At 42.8% G+C, this 24,953-nt stretch overlaps 1 protein-coding gene across 1 annotated transcript in view; it reads right to left on the bottom strand.

Annotated features, from left to right (window-relative positions):
• The window catches only part of syn3 (synapsin III), a 119,626-nt gene that overhangs the window by 19,346 nt on the left and 75,327 nt on the right, over nt 1-24,953 (bottom strand). Inside the window, exon 7 of the mRNA XM_086201089.1 lies at nt 2,014-2,076. Within this exon, the coding sequence (XP_086057215.1) occupies nt 2,014-2,076 (63 nt within the window). The remainder of the gene's footprint in view (nt 1-2,013; nt 2,077-24,953) is intronic.

The raw sequence follows: 24,953 nt of genomic DNA, 5'->3' as shown, positions 1-24,953 counted from the left end.
TCACAATTATTATTAGCATTAAAACTTCACACCAGTCGTATTTGTGTAGCCTGCAGACGGAGTGGAATAGCAGCAGGTTAGCAGAGCAGCAGGAACGCTTTCAGGCACAGCAGTGAGGGTAGCCTAGCCACATTTTGCTAGAGCAGAACATCTTAGCGCGTTCTATTTATGAGTGCAGGTAACCTTTACATTCATCAAACTGAAATGGCTGGTTTACCTCTACAAAACCATAGAGAGTTGGAATGTGCCCGTTGTTGAATTTTCTTATGATTTACAGATAAGGCCTGTTGTGAATTAGGGCTCAATTAAAAAGTGACTCCCACGGGGAAAAAAAAAAGGTGGAGAGAAACTTCAAAACTTTATTACTCTAACAATCCATTCGAGTTCAGAAGGAATGAATCCTAAAACCTGGAATTAAGTAAACCATGCTGAAGGTTCGCTTCCCTCATCTGAAACCCAATGGGAGTCTTGAATGGGTTTTGTGAGCAGGCTTAATGATGCAAATGCATACTTTCTGCACAAACCCAAAATCCAGAGTAAAAATCCCTTTTGCCAACCTCTGGACTGGCCTAAGAAATACGTCGTCCATTAGGTGTTTATTTTGTAAATGGTTGATCAACAGTGAACGTCTCCGCGTGGCTTTACATGAGCCTGTTGTATTGGGTGTTTGTGTAAGTCAGAATTGTATTAGCGAGCTGACAATACACCTTGGCTTCGCGGTTACTAAAGCATTACAGGTTTCTGTTAAAAGCAAACACAGCATCAGTGACCTGAAACCCACATGTTCCCGTTTGTTCTCCGAGCCCTGTGAGGTCTGCGGGGTTAAACAAGGTCTTGCTCTACAAGGGCCAGCCAAGTTCCCCAGGAGACTTATGGGAAATTCTATAGCATGTCTGGCTCCTGAAAGAGGAAACCAAGCCCATCCAGACAGACGAGGGTAAAGACGTGTAGGAAGTGTCTCCCCCTGTGAATCTGAATGACTGGCGGCGGCGGCGGCGGGGGGGGGGACTCAGACAGATGTATGTTTAGAAGCACCATGAAATGACTGTTACTGCTTTTCCTTTGCCCAGGTGACACAATGAAAAAGGGCTAAGTGTCATTGTTTTGGTTTTGGTGTGTGTGTGTGTGTGTGTTTTTGCTCTTTCTCTTCTCTGAAAAAGATCAGATCTCCGCCCTGTGAGAGTGAACCCAGAAGCACACGCCACACACGTTAAAGCCTGATTCTAAGTAAGATGTGGCCATCATGACTGGGACAAACTAGGACAGAGGTCTCAGTCTCCTCCTAGCAGACAAAACTGTCCTGATAATATCGCTCAATCGATCTGCACGACTGCAATCAAGACAAATCCAGGCGATCAGCGATATGAGCAGGGAAAGGAGAAAATATGAGCTTAGCTCTCCTGCTTAAGTTTCTAAGTGTAACTTCCAGCTTCATATTGCAGGGGTTCTCAATCGGAGCCCACAGAAAGATCAGGAAATGTATGTTTATTCCTATAAAATGTAACCCAACCCTTTCAATGTACATACTGCTCATTTGGTGGTTAAACTTCTTCATCCTAACGTTGTACATTTGCAAAAATGTTTGAACAATTTACAATTTAAGATTTAATGATAAATTATGAAAAAGTTGCAAACCAAGAAAACTTGGTCATTTGTTTATTGTACAAGAAAAGAAGTCATTTGAATAAACCTATGATCATTTGTTGAGCGCGATGCACTCCTAAATCATTGTCATGACACTGAAGACTTTTATCAGAACATTTGCAAAGAAACGCATGACAAATTTAAAAAAAAAAAAAAAGAAACTGGACAGTTGATACAACTCTCTCTTTGTGTAGTCCAGAGGGTGGTTAGCTTATCTTAGCATAAAGACTGGACATTAAACAAGTTTGCCTCTGCACAACTGCTCCCCCTGCTTCTGCTCTTTAGTTCGAATCTGCGTCTGATTTAAACGGCTGTCACTGATACAGACATTGTGGACAGAACATGGGATGGGTTCTCGAGTCAACTCACCTTCCCCATGCCAGCGTGAGCGTGGCCCATCTTCACCACCACAGGATAGGTCGGGGTCGTAGCCTGAAGAAAAGGAGAACGTGGCATTGTTAGCATCAGATTCTATTTTTTTCTTTAAATTTACTTCTGTAGCATCTACTAGCATTCTAAAGGAAAACCAGATGTTACTACGTTCATCTTGTCACTTCAACCTCACTGGAGTTGAGCTGCACACAAAAACTGAGATCCGCGGCACAGCGACAGGCATACAGTCGCTGCTCCAGTTGAAATATAATGACTGCAACAAGTATTGCTACATGCATGTTATGTCATGAACCCTTAGACAAATATGTGTCTCTTTAGCTGTTATGCTAAATGCTTATTTTCTTTGTTGCTTTGTGTTTGGAGGTCTGCTGTGCTGTTGGCCTCCAAAGTCAATTTTGTATAGTTTCTGTACCTATAATGTAAACATGGCTCATAGCAGCAAAAAGAGCTAGTGTGCCGGACGAGGGATGAAGGAAACAGGGATGAAACCTCAAGATTAAGGAAAAACACTGAAGCCTCGGAACTGTTGGTGTTAGTAGTCCGGAAGACCGTTTCACGGTACATCGGAAAACTCAGAACCACGCAGGGCCCTCTATAAAGAAGAGAGACGTGCATGGTAGACACCGTATTGAGGGACAAGCAAGAGCGGGGAAATATCTCCTTTGCAAGTGACTTGAATGTTCATGTGTCATGGCACACAGAAGAAGGAGGATCTGGGAAGCTGGGTGGAAGACCACAGCTCCCTGGGATGGGTCTGGACAAAGCAGACAGACCACAAACATGATGTTTCTCATAGTTTGTAGAAGTGAAGTGGATGAAACATCAACAGATTACTTCAAGCCTCCCTGTGGTTTAAACGTTCCCTTGATAAATCCACTGATACTGTAAATGGAAGCTAAAGAGGGACTTTTCCACCGCCAGAAACACTCTCCCCACTGCTACGTCAAATAAATCTTAGGCAATGCCAGGTTAGGGTTAGATATGATTTTGCAGTCTCCTCCAATGAGACTCTGACAGAAAGATCTTCCAGCCAGGGGCACAAGGCCAGGTTACATGGAAAGACATTCAGACCTGTTAGGAGGAAGAAAACGCCCAGACAGCTGCTATCACTTCATCCCTCCGCCCTCAGGATGACTGTACATCCATTTGTTACCCTCGGCTTGTTTTCTGCAGGGCGGAGAGCAGACATGGAGCTGCTGGAGGGCGTGAACGCTGCTGACAGGTTCAGACAGTACAGGCCTGCTAAACACGCCGCCAAGATAAAGTGCACTCTAATTGTCTCTATTATCACTCCGCTAGTGCCAGAATACAGAATACAGGGGAGTGACACTGTAGTTGAACACTTGCTTCAGTGTTACTCTGTTTAATGAAATCGTTGCATGACGATGCGGTCATTTCAAAGCAAAAACCAAGGCGGGTTCATCAAACAATTTTGGTTCAAATCTGAAGACTGATTCAGAGAAAATCCCAAACACACATCCGTGAACTTTGGGTTTGGGTTGTTTTCCAATGATTTCCGCAGACAAAGGCTTCAACACATAAGATGGTAGGATTAGATGCTGGACTGTGTAAAACAAAATGTGCAATAAATGATTCGCATTTATGCTGGAAGAAAACATTTGCAGCCCAGTATAACAAAACATTGCAAGTTTAGACTGAAACCAGGCCAACCTACCGTAGCAAATCCGAAACATTAAGAAAACAAGCACTTCAAAAGTTCTTTGTTGTACTTTTGTACAGAGGTGTGACAAAGCAGCCTCCCTGTATGATCCAGTTACTCTGGCATTATTTTGATCCATTTAATCGCCACAACATCTAAGCTGGAAGCGACAGTCATCCAGGGCTCACAGTGAATCCCTTTCCACGTCACGTTCATCATTTCAAAAAGTTACAGATCCAGACACGATGGTGTTCAGCAGTACGGTTGTTGTCACTGACGGGAGGAACAAAAGAAAAGTACATTTGACAAACAGCAGTTCTACTGTTAAAGACCGGCTTGGGAAGTCTCAAAGAGCCGATCACAACTGATAGGCACGTGACTCCTGTCCTAACGCTAAATTGAAAAAATGGTTGGGGAATAAAAACCAGAAGAGAACACCAGCTCACATGGAAGAGATAATCTGGCAAAATGGCCTTTTAATGACTTTACACAGTAGTTCCTTTTTCTAAAAATTACCCCTAAGCACATTTTTAGTGATAGAGTATGCCTCTATGAAATACAAAGGGAGTATTGGGCCAGTGTTAATATTAGTTAAAGGTCACCTAGAATAAAAATCAAAGTATTCGTGTTTTTGGTGTTGATTCAACGTCCCCCAGTTGTGGGGAAGACACACGAAGTTCATAACCTCTGTTTGAAGTATCTCCCCTTTTTTGAATCGCCGCGGGAAAATGGACCAATGCGCTTTTGGCTGAAGTGTTACGTCACAGTTAAGTCAGTGCCCCCCTCCAATCACACACACTGAACCCACCCATTTCACACACGCCCCTTCGACATATTTCGGGAGGGGGCGATAATGCGAGCGAGCCGAGTGAGTGCAGCTCTCTTGTGTCGCTCGCTCACGCGACACAAACTGGAGCCTGCAGCAGCACTGACTGAGCAGATTGATTGAATGAATGGCCTCGATAGAATTGAGACCTTTGTTTTATCTGCGCTGTCTGTTGCTAGCTGGCCCGGCCTGGCTTGAGGGGGAAGGAATCTCGCCAACCAGGCAGGCTACCAAGGGGCCAGGCCACCGGGAAAAATCCTCCTCCTATTTTTCCCCTCTTTCCTGGCCCCATATAGCAAGACCAGCTGCTATTGGCTAATATAAGTTAGCTAACTTCATACAAATCTGGAATTAGTAGAGATATGGGATTGACATATTGGATGGAACAAATAAATTGATAAAATTCTGATTCTTTTACCCATTGCTATTGCTAAAGATGATATTTCAAGGCAAGGCAAGGCAATTTTATTTGTAGAGCCCGTTTTCACCAACAGTTTGTCTCAAAGGGCTTCACATGGCATCATAACAACATCCTCTGCCCTTAGACCCTCACATCGACTGAGGAAAAACTCCATAGAAAACCCTTTTAACAGGGAAAAATCTGAGAAACCTCAGGGTGAGCAACAGAGGAGGGATCCTCACCCAGGACGGACAGACGTGCAGTAGATGTTGTTACAGACAAGAAAACAGTTTACAATGCAGAATGTGAGAAACACGGAAATGTTAATAACAGTTGAAGAAGGAAGCTTCTGGAAGGGGAGGCAGGGAGAGCAAGCCAGCTTGATGGGGGACTGGATGGTAGACTGGTTCATGGAAGGGGAGCGCAGGCCGGTGTGACAGTAGGGAATAAGGGGGGGGGGGGGGGGCGATGCAGGCGGCGGTTGGGGCTCTGGTGGATCTGTGGAAACACAACACATTCAAGGTTCTTGTTCCCTAATAATACAGTCTTTCATGTTCGTATGTGAGATTTTGATGTGGAAAAAATACAACCATAAATATGGCACACGGTAAATGTCTTGATCTTAACACTCAAATAGCAGTTAGGTGTGTGCGTCATGTGATGAATGATTAGATGCCAGAGGTTTAGCAAGTATCTGAGAGGTGTCCAGTAGCAGCACAGTGTGGGTGTTTGTCTGAAGGAGAGAGTGTGTGTGTCGGGTGGACAGGACTGGAGCCTCCCACTCTGTCTGGATTTGTTCCTTCCAGTCATTCCCATCAGTGTGGCAATGACGGTAGGAGATGAACACAGCAGAAAGATGACCACATCCGCTGCCCCTCCTGAAGAAGGAGCGTCACACACAGACGCCCATGCACTCGGTCTCTTATTGATTCATGAACCACCAAGACATGCGGTGATTACGTCTCAGGATGAGATCATTCCAGATCAGATATGGGAACCATAAAGGTACCACCAAGATTTTGACACCAGCTGTTCCAGAGTTTGAATGCTGGCGCATTCACACCAGAGAGTGGCATAGCAAATATTTGGAAAATGTGATTGATGATGTAAGGAGGCATCACAGGGATGTGTAAGCTACTGCAGCTAGCCAGCTAGCCAAAAACATGCTAGTGCTATTCAGCTCCCCAAACTTTTACAGTGATCACATTCCTGCTAACATTAGCAGCACACCAGCAAAGACTGGACCGACTTTTTTGGACCCAAAATTACATTTTTTTTGTTACTACACAGACAGTTATTGGAGCGGAGTGCACTAACTTTTTAAAAGCCTTTTAAAAAGAAAAATGTTTCATTTGACGGAAAATTCCAAACCAGCCATGAAGTACCTTTGTCTTTTGTCTTGTCAGCTAACGGTGATGTTTCTGGGCGGACTCAGAATGTAAGAGGGATTTGAGGGGTGAAATATGGAGTATTCACTTGTTCAGATCAGCGGGAAATTGCACATTCGTTGGGTTTATTCCCTCCTGCCATTTTCTTCTCAGAACACTGGTATTATTTCATTAATTCAAGATTTATTGAAGGATGATAAGCACAATCGTGGTCACTCAACAGGCCACTACAACCAATAACCTGACACCGTATTCAAAAGAAACTCTTCTGTCACCTTAGCTTTGAAACTCTTCTTTTGTGAAAGTTTCAATGAACTTCCAGCCTGCAAAAACATACTCCGGATAAAAATAATTGATGGCACTTCATCATTTTTCAACCTCCAAGACTATGTATATATATATACACATGTAGTACATAAAAATACATGCCAGACATCATATGAAAACAAAACTCTGCCTTAAAAATGATGAGTTGCTGGTGTGAACTGTGTTAGGAATCTTTCCCTCAGATGTAAAGGAGGCTATTTATTTTCTCAGTGATTTGATATTCTTTACAAGATTGTTCAACAAAACAAGTTTCCATCCTTTAAAAAGCCTTGGTGGCCATTAGAGCTTGTGATCTTTCAGATGTGGAGTGTTTGCCTTAAATCTTGAGCTCTGCTTCATCCCAGCTGCATGAAGTGCCAGCCCGGCTTTTGTTCCCAGCAGAACTCTGTAAAAGGCACCCAGTATGGTGAAAACATTAAGGAGTCACATGCTAAAAAAGCTAATTATGCAGCGGTTGATTTCACCAGTCTAGCTTTAATTTCATAACACACAGGCTTCCTTCATATACGGTAAACGTGCCAGACGACCAGGCATTATGGAAATACATCAGGGAAGCCCATCCAGCCCTAAACTGGCCCCTCCCTCTCTCCCTCCCTCCAGCTGTTGTGTCTGAGTCATAAAGGTTAGTGTCTGAGTGTAAACGTGCTTCGATGACTTTCAAAAAAAACTTGTAATGGAATGGAAGTTTCCAAATCCCAAGGATCATAAGACCAAGAGGGTACCCATTAGTGGTCCAAACTAGCTGCATGTCTGTAAACCCTCGATTCTGTATTAGGACTAATAACCACTGTAAAGCTCCCGACTGGCTGCAGCTTGAGATCTGTGTAATACAGTAGCTGGCTCACGAGACCATTCTCAAAGGTAGAATTTGAAGCGGATCCGAACGGTTGGAACTTCATGTCTTACACTGAGGAAAGTTGGGTTATCTCAAGCGAATGAGCTGAGCGTTCAACTCTTGTACGATTTTCAAGACCACACAGAAGTCAGAATTTCAACCTGGTGTGTCAACTGTGGTTACCTGGGTCAAGAATGAATGATCTCAAGCTCAAATCTCCAAAAAGCAAAACAAGGCTTTACTAAAGAGGGATTTTGAAATGTCAAACCTGGAAAGGTAAAAGTAATAATAATTATGTGTCTTAAGCTCATCGAGCTGGTTGGTCCAATCCATCCTGGTAAAGTGTAACACCTGAACAGAGTTAAAGAATTGTTGATGTCATGTGTGTTTTTCTGACTAAGAGCCAAAATACCGATTGTGCAAAAAGGTTCAATGGTTTAATGATTTGAGATATGAACATCTAAAACACCACAGGACAGCCTCACAGTGAATTACTATTCCCAGTATTTTCATTGCTCAAATACAGTATATTCACAACGAGAAGAGGCTAATCATAAATGTAGTGTAGGTTGGACTTTTTATTGACAGCTTTTTCACTGCCCTCAGATTAGGGTGCAAAACGGGACAATTAAACCCATCTAGTGCATATAATAAAATATATACTCTGTGAAAAGCAGAACTCCACTTCCACACAAAGGCAAGGGGTTGAATCTTTGGTAGTGTGTGCATTTTACAACTTGACACATGCTGCATCCATTGTGAATTTATGATCTTTTCATTTTTATTATGGTCACTCAAGCTCGCCACATCAAGGAGAAGACATGAGGGGCAATGGTTTGGGCAGACGATGGGGACCCTAACCCAGAATCCTTTTCAAGAGTCAAACCGCAGTGGGGCCAGAGACAGCCTTCCCACATCAGACCCAGTCTCAGAATGAAGCCATCCTCAGGAGACCAATAATGTTTACTTTGTAAATGTGTGTTAAGTAGTGACTGAGTTCAGACACCTGACAAGAGTCTGCGGCAGGGAGTGTGGCATGTAGGGGCCTTAGGCAGATGTACTTTTATACTTCCAGAAAGTTATGACATCATGTCATGCTTTTGGAAAGTTTTATCAGATTTTGTCCCAATTGTTGTGCAGTTCTTTTGTATTTTGAGAAGCTCTTTTCGTGGAACCACCTTGGTACTGTCATAACACCTCGAGGGAATTTGTCAAATATGGTTCCATATGGGGGAATGTAAAGAACTTCCACTATCATGATGTAGGACCTTATTCTGCTTTTTCGCATCAGTCATTGCCATTTTATTACGACGGCTGTTGTCATGTTTTCAGTGGTTGAGTAGTTGATGTTTAGTTGTGATACAGTCAGACTGCAGTCAACCTAAACAGACAAGTTGTCGTGGTAACGCCTTGGGCTAACATCCACCCAGTACCACCTTAGATACCCGGTGAATTACAGTGTAGACGCTGACTAATGGAGCATGTTAATTATTGTTGTGGAATCTAAACTCATCTGGCTTCCATTAGGGTCCCTCTTAGAGTCTTTCCATAAGTGAGACAGCTGTCTGGAAAAGCTAACTTATTCCTGAGGATGGAAGTTTCCAGGGTGGGTGCTTCCTCCCAACACTAAGGTGCTGATGGAGAAGTGACAGAGGTGGCTGGCATCTTCCGGTGGTTAAAACAACCTGCTGGGTCATGACGACTTGCTGAGTCATTATGAAGTGAAATAATGTACAGCAGGGTGTCATGTATGATAACTACTGCAGACCTAAAGCCAGAAACACAGAAGAGGCATCCCCAGAGGATCCACCCACAGCCCAACTCTGCCTCTGATTGGCTAGAACTCGGCATGTGGTGTGACAACCCATCAGAGGGTTAAGAGTAGGAGCAGATCTTCAGAGAACGCAGGTGGGGCAAAAACACTAAAAATGTTTGTTGGAGGACTTGGAGAGGGTCTTCGGCATAACTGACTATGAAATCAGAAGAGACAGTGCAGAGAAATTGTATTTCAAGTAGAGGTAACGTCCAATCACAGACACTCCATATTATTAAAAGTATTGCTAAGTTATTGTTGAATATCTGTTTTGCTGAACTTTCCATGCCACAAGATATTATTGGTGTCTGTCAGTCAGGGGGTTCCTTTCAAATACCAGCTGTTAAAGAAAAAAAAAAAAGTTAATGTTCTACTCATTAAATCAAAACCCTGAGAGTGAAATTTCACCCAAAAAGTTTCAATTTGTTTTCCAAGCAATTGCAGTTGGATGTCTTCAATTCATGAAAAAGCCAGCCACTTGTTGCTGAAAACTACTGGAGTCAAAGATCAACAACAACAAAACTACACAAAAAGTCTGTTTAGAAACTCTCTAGGGCACCGTCCAGTGTCATCCAAGTCTATTTTATCTGGCTGTTTGCTGAAATAATCCACAGGCAACCTCACTAAAAAGCCTTCCAGGTTTGTGGTCGGTGGCGCGAGCGTGATTCCAGGAGCCTGTGATTTCAAATGAAATCTTGCCTCCGAGCTCATGAATTGACCAGACTTCTCTACCCCCTATTTAATGGTGCGCAGCGTAAGTTCTATGCCAAATTACAATTATTTTAAATTTTGATGTGTCTGGGTTGTGTGAGCTGGTGATGATAATGACGATGACTGATCACCAGCCACAGTAAACATTAAAACAGGTGCTGCCAAGGGCCATATACAAGATACATTAGAAAGTCAAATGTACATGAGAGCACTTGTACGGGGATGGAGGGGGTTGGGCGGGACCTACTCTTGGAGGTCATGGACTGACAAGTTTTGGAATCTGTGGCTTCAAATCAGAATCATTATGTTGTATTGCTTTCATGGTTATTTACATGTTAAATGCATCGACTGATGGAGATGGAATCAGAGTCAATAACGAATCAATCCTCTCATAGTGTGTTCATGAAAGTCACTGACAATATCCCTTACTGACCTCACAGGTGGTTCATGTCACAGATGGCTAACTAATACGATTTCGTGAGCAAACGCAGTCGCTGCTTCAGTCCGATCCCTTCATGTGAAATCAACACAGATTTGTTTGAACGTCAGGGTTAAGTACATGTCCAGACTGTACTAAAGCAGAGCTATTTCAGTCCATGCGGTCTCTGCTGGAAAAGGGACTTGGAACAGCCTTATTAGCGCTGATCAATTCACTAACCTACATTCCTGCTTCAAAAGAAAATAAAGAACTCAGCCATCAACTGGACAGACGGGCCTGGAGCAAGCCAGTCCTGCAAAAGCCATCAACACTGTGCCACATTCCTTTCAGTCTAAAAGCAAAAAGGATGTTTCATTCCCATTTTCCAAAGGCTCGTGCAGTCTTATGTCTTGGAAAAGGCTGAACAGAAATGAGGTGGCTGCATGCAGTTTTGGATTGTCCCACAATACAAGGACTGAATGGAATCATTCAGTCAAAGCCTTCAGCTAAGTGATGCTGGTGAAAACAATCCCTGAGCCAAGCTTGTGAGAGACGTGACGGAAACCTAACAGACGCAGTGTTCAAGAACATGTACTTTTTGTGATACCTGACCCATTTTAATACACCCAAAGGTGAGATGTCACGGTCACATTTCTGCCGCTTCCTTGAAAGTTACTCAACTGCTGTAAAACGATAGTCACCGCAGTCATCATTTCTGAGAAAATGTCTTTGCGGTCTTTCCTTGAATAAGTCCTTCCTGCCTTGTCCTGTTTCCATATACATTAAAAGAAGGAAGCTGGATGTCCTAAACATGCAGCTTCATTGTGACCCTCAGGATAAGCAGCACACGTGTCTGGATTTGATGGAGCGGATGGAGTGTTGCTTCAACTACTGATACGCCGGGCTTCACTCAGTGGTTTGCCACAGTTTCATGCAGAACTGTAGAGTAAATTACAGCTTCCTGGGGCATAAATGAGACTAACAAACTTAGCATCAAGAGCAGCAACAGGCAAAGAGGGAAGTCAAGCTGTTTAGGATAAATAAATGGCATGATGAGTTGAGAGTTTAGAGGAAGCTGATAAAAGTTACAGCAGTGCAACAGGTGCATATGGAAAGATTTTATCCAAATTAAAACCTAAAATGGAAACAGAAAACTTTACCCCTCAAGCACTTCCAACTGGTAATTCTGTTGGCGGCGTTGTTGCAAAGACTACAGAGGCTTCCTGCGACACGGGACATAAAACGAGTGACACCTCTTTGGGAATAATGGAAAAGGGAGATGTGCGATGACTGAAGGGGTCAAATACTAAAAACCAAAGACTAATAACAGAGCTGGAGTATTGCACACCACAAACAATTAAAAAGGGGACGGGAATTAGCATGCGCTGCGTATGCCAACCAACCAATATGACCTAAAACACTTAGGTTATGAAAGCATTGGTTAAGTGCAAGAAGTTTTTAGAGCATAGCTGTTGATAATCCAACGTTCTATGTATTATCTCTGTTGCCTGATGTACAAGCTCAACACATAAAAGTAGTAACACATAATGTGGACGAGGTCACTAGTTCTGTATGCCACCATGTCTCAAAAAAGAAGAGTATTTATTTTATATACCAGTCTGTGAGTGAATTGTACGCAGTTGATAAAGGCTGGCTACTATACTGCTGTTGTCCTTGCATCTGCCTTACAATGTCAGAAACTTACAGCAAATTTAAACGTCTCACACTGACAGTGAATTTGGATGTTTCCTGCTCTGTTTCTGATAAGGCCCTGTAAACAGAGGGATACGCGAGGCAAGAGGAGTCAGTGACTCTGACAGGAGGAAGGAAAGGCAGATGGAGTGCATACCAGGCTGAAACCAAATGTCAGCACTGCCACTGTTTTCAATTAAAACACGGGTACATAGGGAGGAGAGAGGAGAAACGTCTATTAGGAAGATGTTTTGGAACAGCTGGATGTAGCAATCCTAGACTGTACTTACACCAGCTGTGTGTGCAGCAGAAATGGGTGTGTAATACATTGCAGCAACATTAGAGCAATGTGTGTCTAATGGCTTAGTTAGCACAAATACATGGAGGCAGCCCAGCTTTACAACCATCCAAACAACATTTAAACAGAGGAAAATGTTGAGCAGTTGGAATCATCAGACAGTTTTGGGGCTGCAGAGGGCCGGCTGAATAACAAGCAGTGATGCAGGTCTCTGCTGTTTTGAAGGCTGATGTTTTGTTGAGAAAAGTCCCCCTATAGAATATATAAACGATGACCAAAGCCACAGTGACATCACCCATCTAAAAGTGGACTCCCATTTTAAAGCCTCGAAGCATCTTGGGTGTCGGGAAAAATTTTCTTGGAAGGCATTCTTCCACAGAGGCTCTCTGTTTGTCTTTCTGAAAGGAAGCCGCTTTCCATCAAAGCTGCCATTTGGTTAGATTTAGGCAAAAAAACTTTTCCGTTATGTTCAGGCAACCAAATCACTTGGTAAGTCCAGGGAACAAAACTCTGGTTTAGTTTAGGCAACTCCTCTTTTAGGTTTAGAAAAACAAAGCTTTTTGGTTAGGTTTAGAGAACAGAAATACTTGGTAAGTTTAGGAAATGAAGCTCCTTGGTTCAGTTTAGGCAACAAAATTCCTTGGTTAGGTTTCAGGAACAAAACCCCCTGGTGCAGTTCAAACATTAAAACTTCTGGGTTAGGTTTACATAACACAACTCTTTGGTTCAGTTTAGGCGACAAAACCCTCACTAATTAAGGTTTAGGTACACAACTCCTTGCTTAAGTTTAGATAACACAAGCCTGATTTAGGCAACTCCTCTGTTAGGTTTAAAACTAATTGGTTAAGTTTAGGTTACAAGAGGTTTCTCAAGGAGACATGAAACTAGTGATTGAGACCAAAAGAAAAAAAAAAAATCTTCGGAAAACTTGATGTAAGTAATGAATCAATTATAATAAAGGGTCATTTTCTCATTCACTCACAAACAATCGGAATTTCTTTTCAACCGGTTGAGTTGCTTCCCTCTGTCCATTCGATGAAATGCCGGTCAAGACAAATGCTTATTATGAACCTGCCTAACCAGACAGTGTGACGAAGCAAAATCCTTTGATGATCTTCTTTGCTTTCATTGGAGTTACACCACCTCATTACCATTTGACCACCATGCTATTCAATTTTTGAAAAATATCAATGAAGTTCTTTGGGATCTATTGGGACCAGGAACATTACTGCTGCCAATAAGTCATAAGCTTTCGGAACGATCCAAACTGTTTTGAACATTATTTCTTCATTCTTAACCCCGTAATCGTCTTGGAACATGATTTATCTTGTGGGGTCCTGACCCTCAGGTTGGAGAACACGATCTACTGTATGTTTTATCTCCAGAAGCAAACAAAACAGAGGGTCATGTGTTAAGCAGAGAGATCCCTTGTTCTGTTTTAACAAAAAGTTGTTATTGTAAGTTATCTAAACACCACTCTGAATCTCTTAACAGCTAAAAGAAATAATTCTGTAATGCGACCGTGTTTCCATACTGCGCATAAATGTTTGTGTAGAGTCTCCTGTTTGGTTAATGGGGGATTCCAGCCGTAAAAATAAATGTGGGATGACTTGCCTCCTGCGGTTTGTCCAGCAAATCATGGTCAGTTACAGTCAACAAAGCCCACACCCTCTGGTCTGTCCCAGAAGAGGTTCATCACTACCCACAGACCAGATTGAGTTATTCCAAAAAAGAACTTTAAGTGGAAAACTGAGCAGTTTGTCATAGCTCCGAACAATAATGTATATCCAATGAGGGATTTCTTGACGTGGCAAATGCAAACATATGATGCAATGCTCATGAGACAGAAGTGTTACTGTCCTGCTGTAGTGGTACTGGATACGCCTTTGCACTCAGCAATCTTAAACAGTAGATCCCGGCATATCCCAAGAAAAGGGGATCAAAAGAGCGTAGGGACACAAAGATAAATATAGAGATGTCCTGGCAGTTAAAGCCCCCGCAATGAATCACAATGTTCTTGGTTCAAGTTCGACTGGGGACCTTTGTTGCACGTCATCCCCCATCCCTCATCCTGGCATCTATTAAGTGTACATTTGACAATAAAAGAATTAAATGCTGCAAAAACATTTACAGTTAGCTAGGAACAAAAGTTAGCTAGTAACTAGAGACTACCTGGCGGACGCCAACCATGGAGCTGGTGAAGATGGTATTAAACATGTCAACAAAAAGAAATAAAATGGGAATGAATGTTTGACCTGGTGGCAAGAAACCACACTTGTAAGGAATGTCAATGAGTCTGATTAATTGTTCCCAAACATTTTATGAATCCTCAACAGTTTTGCCTTTGTGCCCTCCTCACGGGAGTTAGCCGACTTAACGGTGAATATAATAAACAAAGGGATTTTCCTCCTCAGATATTCATTCAAAGGAATTTATGTTTTTATTTTTTTAATCAAAGCTAACCACTGGATAACTCAAGTTACTAAGAAACTAATAATTAGCTAACCACTAGCTAACTGTAGATACCAGTTAGCTCTAATTATTAGGTAAATACTTGCTGACTCTGGTTACTCGCTACAGTAACTCGATTTATTTGCTAACTATTAGCAAACGTTAGTTGCTAGCTAACTCTAATTATTAGCTAACTACTGGCTAACTCTAGTTACCAGCAATATAAATTATGTTACTACCAACTAAATAAATTGAGCTAACTGTAATTATAAGGTAACTCATCATTTGCAAACTACTACTTACGATCAAATTATTAGCTAACTACAAGCTAACTCTACGGGCTGACTTGTGTGCTAGCTCTACAAGAAGCCTATGCTTTAGCTGACACATATTATCTCCTTGGCTGTGAGTATCTGCTTCTGCATTGATGTGGTTGTACTGCTCTGTAACACTACTGAGCTTTTTTTTTTTTGTTGTAAAGTTGAAGTCAATTAATGTTGAATGGCATTTAGTGAAATAACTTGAACGCTGACAAGAGTTAAGATTATAAAGTGTGCAAGGAAGCGTGTATGGGGAAATGTGATGTTACGACTGGACCGGTTGTAGGTATGCAGTATTACTGTGCTTGTCACCACAACACACAGTTTTATTTTTAGATGGTAGACATCAGGCTATGCCGTGAATACCGGTTACATACTGAAGGTAGGTTGCACTGGCGGGATGCCCTAACCTACGACACTAATTTGACACAAGTATAGATAAAGCTTTAATTTACACTGCTACTATGAAAGCCTTTTGCTGCAAACAGGCGGTGCTGGAAACAAAGTTGATGAGAACTGTGAGAGTGGAGCAAACCAGTCAAGCAGCCTCCGGTAAAACAAATGCGCACCCAGGGAGACACAAGACATGAAGCTGCAAAAGTTGGGGATCATCAATGGAGCTAGAATTTTCTTGTGATTCATGGTGACTTTGACTCATCGCGAACACAAAAGTATTGATAACATGATAAAACGGTCAAACAGACAGAAATCCTCCGTGGACGAGACGTATCATGTTTCAGCTCAACAGAGCACTTTTTAATCTCAACAATAAACACTGCTTGAATTCAGTGATAATCCACAAATCTCCTTGTTTGTTGATGCATAGTATCGAATGACATTTAAATGTAATTTCTGCGCTATTTGCCCCTTCCCACACAGACAAAGAAATATTACCATTCTTAAAATAATAGTTCCTTAGGCAAAGGACGTATGACTCATTCTTAAAACAGTCACTAATCAATTTAGCTTCCTGCCAAACATCATGGAGAGATAAAAGCACTTGCAAAAGCTTTTGGAGTGAAACTGTATCTGTGCCTGAATAGGAGGACACAAACCAACAGGGCTGTCCTGACACTGTTATGCCATTTCTAAATTTAACCCTGCCTGAGTCCCTCCATGCTCTCAGTATGACGCCAGCATCCTGTGGACCCTGTTGACATCCTTGACCTCTGACCTGCTGGTGACTCACTGGTTCTCCCTGGACCGTCTTCCCTAAATTAACTTTTGCTCTTGTCCTCCCACACACACCTTCCCTCCACTGCTCAGGTTTCTGAGAATCACAGTCTTTTTTTTACAATAATTCAGTCAAAGAAAGTGCAATTTAGTGTGTCTTAGGACTGATTTACTAGTTTGTAGAGGGCCAATGTGGGTAAATTTACTTTTCACATTTTACTTTTTTAAAACAGCTTGAGCCGAGTTCTACCACGTTCTTGCTAGTGAAAACTGGAGGTTTAATCTCAGCCAGTGTTACAAATGGTTGATGTTTTAGAAGGTGTATCACAATCTCCTTTTTTTTTTTTAACTTGATACATTCAACATAAGCCAGTGCACAATGAGGTATTTTTCAAATCTCAACATATTTTAGAAACGTGATTTTTTTCACAAACATAAAGACGGACAAAACATTTAATTTTAAAAATGTACACACCAGATGAATCATCCAAGGGCGCAGGACCGTCGCTGTTCCATACACAATGTTGAATTTCAAGTCTCTGGGGATCTAGTCTGGCATGTTCAGACTGCATGTATCACACACACACATCACCTCACATCGCTGGATCATCTGCTCAGATCAGTCTTGAACTGTGTGCGTCCCTCATAGTTGTCAAGATCTGTGATTTAGACCCCAAGTCAACCTGATTATCCTGGTGTGGAACCAGTTTGAACAAAAACAAACAGCAGATATGGACTCAACGTCAACACACATTTATTACTGGCCCACATGATAAATGAATGCCCAGTATTCTTTTAAGACTTTGTAGATCTCCAGTATCCTCTAAGTCCATTGGCTGATCCGATAGATGCTAAGTGCTCGGCTATGTTCACCAGCAGCTAACTTTTCTTCCCACTGATACTTCTAGAAAAAACAGGCAAATCGTTGAACAAAGGGTGAATGAGAAAAGGTTCAAGGCTTTGAATGCATGGCGCTTCCACTAAAAATTCTCAATAACTTCAGATTTCCTGGATCTTCAAAGGTATTCGCTAATTCTTTGAGGGTTCATCCTTGCGAGGCCTCACTCCTGCAGGCTCATTCCAACTACAGATCCCGTTGAACTACCCAACGGTCAGTCCTCATCATTGGAGACAGTGCTTCGATAGGACTTGTCATCGTTTCCACAAATGATCGTCCACGATTGAAGGATTCAGCTTCAGTTATGGACGAAGTAAAATATCCTGAAAGCGCATTTGTTTTCAGGCTTTTCTAAAACAAAATTGGCTTCACTGATGAAGAAGCAACTTGAGAAATGTTGACTCTAAATGAATTGGTGTAACTGTCCATCCATCTATCCATTTTCTATACCGCTTATCCATTGAGGGTCACGCACGGGGAGCTGGGTGGGTGGGGGCATCCCAGCTGACATTGGGGTGCACCCTGGATGGGTCGCCAGTCCATTGCAGGGCCTGGTGTAAAATTCTAAAATAATAACTTTACAATAATTTCAGGAATATTTCACTATACGCTAAATCTATGTAAAGTCCCTATACTGCAGTGGTGACCTTCTTTAATCTGGTCTTTTCAGGCAAAATTATAATTTTTTGGTTTTGTTTTTTTTCCTGTGCTCAGCATCAGCGCTCATTTAGGCATTCCCTCAGCCTTAAGGAATTCCTCAAAGCTATTTCCATGCTGTCATGTGCCCGTGTATATGGTTAGGCCCGGTGTCTCATTGTCTCATGCCGTAATACAACATAGTCATTTTGTGGGGTTTCCTGACCGCACACACGCACCAAATATGTACAGTAGAGTACAGCAGGGGACCTTGTGTCTGTGCAGCAAGCGCTGTGGTTGCATCTGGCCGGCCTGAGTAGGAAGTTACTGACCGTTCATCATATTTTATTACAGGGGGAGTTCCATTGTGAGCAGAGCCATGTTTGTACTTCCTTCTCTGATGTCTCAACTATACGTTGGACTACTGGCGTGCTGGAAATGGGAAACCAGTCGGCATCTGTTGAAATGTTCAGTGGAGTGGACGGACAGACTAATGACAGCGCTGTTGGGTTTTAATATCACTTGCTATTCCGCTGGGTGGGGACAAGGAAGCCCCGAACAACCGCTATCTCACTGTACTGACAGCTCTCAGATGCTGAGCTTTGAGCTCATTTCAAGAATCCCGCCTTCATTGTTCAGATAAAAGTTACAACGGCAGCAAAGAGTATCTAATGTCACACAGCGCCAATCGAAACAAATTCTGACATCACTTGTGTCCATTCTGTCTTCACCAGACATTTCTAAGTTTAGGCTACTTCCTATTTGTTCAGAGAAGAGATGTCTGTAAACAGGCTCACATGTCCTCCTCCTCCTCCACTCTTTGTGTGGTCAGTGTGACTTGGAGTGGAATGAAGCACTTCCTAATCAACTGGGAAACTTTGGAGGCCAAATTATAGCAGTTATTCGGCTTCATTTACTCTTAAATGCAGTCAGACACGATGATGAAGTTATGCCTAGTAAAAGAACCCATGTTGAAAATGTTTTCCCACTCTTATTAATGCGTCTGCTCAACCTAAATTACATGAAAGCTTCACTGCTTGATGGATCCTAAAAGGGGTCACCGGAGATGACAATCATCCCCCTCAGGTGTGTCACATGTTTTAGCTTCTTTCAGCAGCATCAGGCAGATTTGACAGACAATGTTACCAACCAGCATGAACGTAAAGGAGAATTTAGCTGCTAAAGTCACCTCCAAACATGAAAGGGCATTCTGTAGAACTCATACCAAGGCCCGGCAGCTGTCTGATGCCACGATTCCCCAAATTCTGTCATATCGGCCCAAAATCCTCCATCAAAAATAAAAGTGTGTTACTGGACTGTATTCTGCAAAGACCTGTTCCTTGTCTTCCTCTTACAATCTCTGACCCTGGTCCACTTCACGCCACACATCGAAACTCGGTGTCAAGTGCTAGCCAATCAGGGGTTAGCATTGCTAGCCTTGCCGCAGGTGGTGCTAACGATACGCAGCAGGAAGATGAAAGTTCCAGCTTGTTCAGGACTTCAGAAAGTTTGGGAACCACTTGTCTTATGTAATTAAAACTTACATGACATCATCTATAGCTCTCTGGCGGAGACTACTGGGTCTGTCGCTGATATATGAGCTAACAAAGCTAGCTAGTGAGGAAGAGTTGTGAATATAAATATCCAAAATGTCTCTGCGCTAGAATAAACTGAGGTGATATTAGAATGAAAAGAAGTCCTCAGGTACACCCAAGATATAGTAAAACACACTTGTGGAGAGTGCAAATTGTTGAAGATAAAATATTAAAAGGGAAGTGATGACTATTCATCCAACTTTACATCCTATTTAAATGTGAATCTCCTCTTTGTCACAAGAAAGAATGACATGGCTGATGTGAATAAGCTGGGACCTTTAACTGCAGTTTCCATGGTCATTAGACTTTTAGTTTATACTGAGACACCAGGGGTTTGCTGAGAGACTTCCTTGTACCTCGTCTTATGACTCAGAGATAAAAAATGCAGTTGCCTCTATTTTGATTCAGTGAGACTCTGCTGAATGCGGTGTGTGTGTGTGTGTGTGTTTGCGCGTGTGTGTGTATACGTTAAAAATGTGGGAATTAAGTGACTTCAAAGGCCACTTTTTAATTTCCCTGCTGAAAAACCTGGTCTCACCTAATGCTGGGATAGTGGGTGGTTACTCCTGGCAAAATATACGATCTGCTTAAATGGATGGTGGGTGCTTCCCTTGGACCAAGCTTAGAAGACTACAACTGAGAACCTTTCACCATACCCGTGGAACTGAATCACATTCAGGCTGTTCTACACAAGGTTTTGTTTTTTTTTGGTAACTAATATTCTTTCAGATCCATTCACTGGACCCGCTTTAAAAAGTCAATTGCTCCTGTTTCCATGGTGAGTGGCTGAGGAAAGGTGCTGACATATACCCCTGGACTGTACTGTCTCGGCCTTGTACGTACTCTCCGTGAGCTGCCGTAAAAGCAGCATTGTGTTTCTGTGGTTGCAATTCTGACGACGTTGGAGGATGGACTGACATTTGTGGCTGAGGTGACATACAACCCGAAAGTTACGGGCAGAGATGGAAAGCTTTAATTTAATTGCCTCCATGTATGTTGTTGATGGTGGAGCTTTGACCACTCCTCACACACGGATCCACCGCTGGTGATCGGAGATGGAGCTGATAAACACCTGTGTTGACTGCGGGGACATTTGGACTGAATGGAAATGAAACCTGCAAATGCCAGATGTGAGTGGGTTTCTTGACCGCTGGGACAGGGGCTTGTATGAAAGTAGACAAATTTGCCTACGTTGTGACAAAAAAAGGGTGAGTTAGATTGAAACATTTATTCTTAACGTCTTCTCCCGTTCAATGTGATGTCTCTGAAATCCTATTTGTGCAAATCTGTGAGCCTCCTTTATCAGGGTGACAACAACTTCCAGTGGTGCTGATGTTGTGTGTCTGCTGGATGCAACAGTCAGCAGTTGGCTAACACTTAACAATTTGATCTAGGGGTGACAATGTTGCGTTCACAGCTTGTGTCTTCACCCCTAAGTGGCCGTTCCCTGCTTTTTTTCTGCACATAAACCAGAATAGAATATTTCATTGTACAAACACTGATAACTATGCAAAAATGCATGATGCTCCAGTGGTGTGATAACACACTCATAGTCACATGAGACACACCTTGTTGGCTATTAAAAGTCAGCGAACTCGCACGTGACTACAGCTGTTTCAGTTCTGTCAGTGCAGCCACCCAAGAAGCTGGATCCAGATCCATCGCTAAACCACAAGATTCCAAATCTTCCTCCATTACGACCCGAGCGCTGAGGTCGCGGCTCTTTACGACTAAGAAAACATCCAATTACTTTCTTCCTCCTGTGACACAACTACCACTACATGTCCTCCTCGCATTGTGGAGCGACAGAGAGGGGTCGTCCTGTCTGTCCCACTTAACTAGAATGGCATGTGGGCCGTGCACCAGGACCGAGTGAGTCAGGGTTAGACGCTCTCCCTCGGCGACCGTCGCTCCCGGCAGTGCTATCTTTTCAAGTTTCGCCTCTTCCTGTGTCTCTTTAGCGGCTTGTCAGTCGGATGAAAGGTATTTCCTCTGAGTCACTGCTTTGTTCTCTTTTGTCAACTCAGAACCACGCAGGCCTTGAAGACCTTTGCAACACAATACTGCCGTCTGCTCTCCCAGCAGCCAACCAGCCACAAATCAACCCTTTTTCTATAAACTGGACTTTTTCAGATGAAATTCAATTTTCTCTGCAATAATATGCTTCCAGTACGCTGGCCTAGTTAGACAACATCATTTCCAGAGGGTCCAAAGTTTTTTTTCAGCCGTGTGGCTCAAGTTATAGTGACAAGCTGTGAGAGACACACATAACCAAAATATTCATTTTATCTTGTCCCATTTCTGACAGAAAAGTTAAAAGTAGAGCGTGCAATTTATCATAAGTGGCCCAAGACTTCATGTTGCTTAAATATGTCGATACTCGCTGTGCTGAGAAATAGAAGACAGTTAAGAACCAAGGAGACACTTTGACCTCTCACACATGTGGTGAGCAGCCTTTCCTAGTCAGCCCTTCTTCTACAAAATACTCTCTTTCTTCTGCCTCGTAAAGTTCCTCTTTAGTTCGTGACTTCCTGTGTTTTCAAGATGGAGAAAGCAGAGGACGAGGTGTACTTGTTGCTCCGTGGACAGATAAATAGAGTATAAACAGACTGAATGGCGAGAGGAAGGAAGGTGGCGAAAGTTCAACATCATTTATAGCCCCTCTCATACTCAGGTCTACTCAGGACACTGGAAGGACCTAGACATGAGACAAATCAACAACATCGAAACAAAACGAAGCAGCTAATAATGTGAAAACCTGAGAGCGAAGACCAGACAAGTTGCGCTGGTGACGTGTGAGCCTATTTTCATTGGTGGGCAAATTCGGTAACTGGATGATTGATTCATGCGCGGTTGTTGTGCAGCACTGAAAAATGGACGTTTAACATCCCCGTCAAAGGTTCTATGGTTATCAATATGTGCAACATGTTCATGAATGACAGTACACATTCCAACAGCACCGGGTCCATCCATCCATCGTCTATACCACTTATCCTGGTCGCTAGGCATTGGGCACGAGGCTGGGTACTCCGTTGATGGACTGCACGAGTCGCCACAAACCATCCCTCACAGGGCCAACATATGGAGACGAGCAATCTTTCACACTCAGAGCCAATTTAGAGAGTCAAATTAGTCGGACTTGCATGTTTTTGGTGTGTGAGAGGAACCACCTGAGGAGAACAGACGAAGGCACAGGGAGAACAGGCTAACTCCACAAATCAAGGCCCCGGGTGGCCATCAGATTCAAACGAGTCTCCTTTTAACAATGCTTAAAAGGAGACGGTTAAATTTGTGGCGGAGACAACAAGAGTTTCAGGAGGTTCTTCAGACAGTCTAGAACTGTAAATCCTTCCGCGCTCACATTTCTCTGCTTTATTTAGATGTTGTTCTCTCACAATACAAGTTACAGAAGTTAGCAACGGAGGTGACAAGCTTCCGGAGCCTCATTCAAAATATGCTAAATATAGTATAACATCAGAATCAGCTGTACTGGTCAAGTACACGTGAGCACATACTTCAGTGTGGTTTCTGAAGCAGTACTGGGAAGGAAAGAAGGAAGGAGCATCTTTTAATAGACTGAATGATGGGACTCATCCAATCACATCACTGGTTTCACCTCGTCAGTCATGAAAGCACGAATGAAGAGCTTCTCTCTGCACACCTTGTTGTTGGCCTGTTCCTTAAAACAGTTTCTTTCATAATGATAGAACTGAAAATTGATATCGAAATTTTGGTGAAGACGCAAGGAAAAAGCTGCAAAAAAAAAAGAAAAAAGGATACACATGATGAACGTGGCCTGTAGTCTGACAGGAGAGTGCTACGTGACCACATCTGTGTGCGGAGCTGTGTGTGACTACTCCACAAAAGGCTGATGTCATTAGCATATGACTTAATCAAGGTAAAAATTATGTAAGTGTGTGTGTGTGTGTGTGTGTGTGTGTGTGTGTGTGTGATGGTGTTCTGGCATGGCTAATTTATTCCGTCAGAGCAGGTGATGCTACGATGCACGCTCTCCCCACTGCCAGTAGATAGACAGTATGTTAGGAATGCAGGACGATGAAATCATCATCCCGGGAGTTTCAAGCCTCCTGTCTTCATCGCCTCATATGGGCATACAAAGTCCACCTATTACGCATGCCGATCCGCCGTCTAACCAAGGAATGTCACATATCTGTTAGTTCAGCCTTTAGGTTGGAGGCTGAAATAATATCTGACAAGCCATTATCAATGCTTCACAGCAGTCACGCAGTCGACGCGTTTCCGCTGATGGCTGCTCTGGACCTGCAGATGAGACCTGCTTAAACATCAAACGTCACGCTATTCTAACCGCAAATATGTGGAGGTACCTGAACGCACCGCTGAACCAACACTGGCTTATGTTTTAGGTAGTAGTGAAAATACTGTGGAATGATAAATCCCTGATATGACTCATGTGTGAAGAGAAAACGGAAAGTCTGCCATTTAGTAACCTGGTGTTAAACTTTCTAAAAAAAAAAAAAAGCAGCCTGTAAGTGGCCAACCAATTTCATTTTCATGAAAGAACGTCAAACTTTTCAATCCCTTCAAAAAATGTGAGCAATATTAGAGAACAAGCTTATCAATTCCAAACAATAGAAGTCCTATAGGTGCTCTAACCTGATAAAACCGCTAATGAAGGCACATTAAGGGTCATAGTTCCTCAACCTGATTATTTCTGGCTCCGTTATATAACTGGAGTAGCGTCAGCCCTTAACATAGCTCCCTCAGTCTCTGCAGATAAGCCTCTTCAGCGATAATGCAGCTGCACTCGGGTCCATGAACACAGTCCGAGGGAGGAGAGAGAGGACAGTTTAATTGGCTCATTTAACCGATCCTGCTCCGCGGATCCCTTTCAGAATAGAAATGAGTGTTTGATTGCTGCCTGCAAGGTCAAAGTCAAGCACAGGTAGCGTTCATTTCTTAAAGGAACATATCAACTTTTGGGGGAAATTACCTTCCTCTCCAGAGCCGGACAAGAAGATTGACACCCTTCTCTCCTCTGTGGTGCATCAGGGAGCTGTGACCTATGTAGGGAGACCAGCTGAGTGCTAATTAGCTTAGCACAATGAATAATACTCAACGAGAAGTTTTATCGTAACTCAGTCAGATGTTATCAAAAACAATTTTCTCAAAAACTAACTCGTTTGGTGCATAACATCCACTATGAAACAACAATCCAGAATAAGCACTGGACATCTAGATGGGACTACTTTCCTGACTGGGCGGAGGGATTTCATGCAGCGCCTCGTGCAAACCTCAGCTGACGAAACAAAACATAACATTTCTTGAGAACTAGGAGACTAACTGCCGCTGCTGATTGTGACCGACTTTGTAGGAGACCTGGCACTTCTAGACGAACCAAGATCACGAACCTGATCCTTTTGATGACGTTTGACAAAAGCACGCTAACAATTCCCATCTACTACCATTCACTATGCTAAGCTAACTAGCAGGCAG

Source organism: Aulostomus chinensis, chromosome 4 (genome assembly GCF_037954235.1).
Source record: "Aulostomus chinensis isolate RoL2024-O1b breed Wild chromosome 4, RoL_Achi_v1.0, whole genome shotgun sequence".
NCBI lineage: Eukaryota > Metazoa > Chordata > Actinopteri > Syngnathiformes > Aulostomidae > Aulostomus > Aulostomus chinensis.
This window is presented reverse-complemented; position numbering and strand designations above follow the sequence as displayed.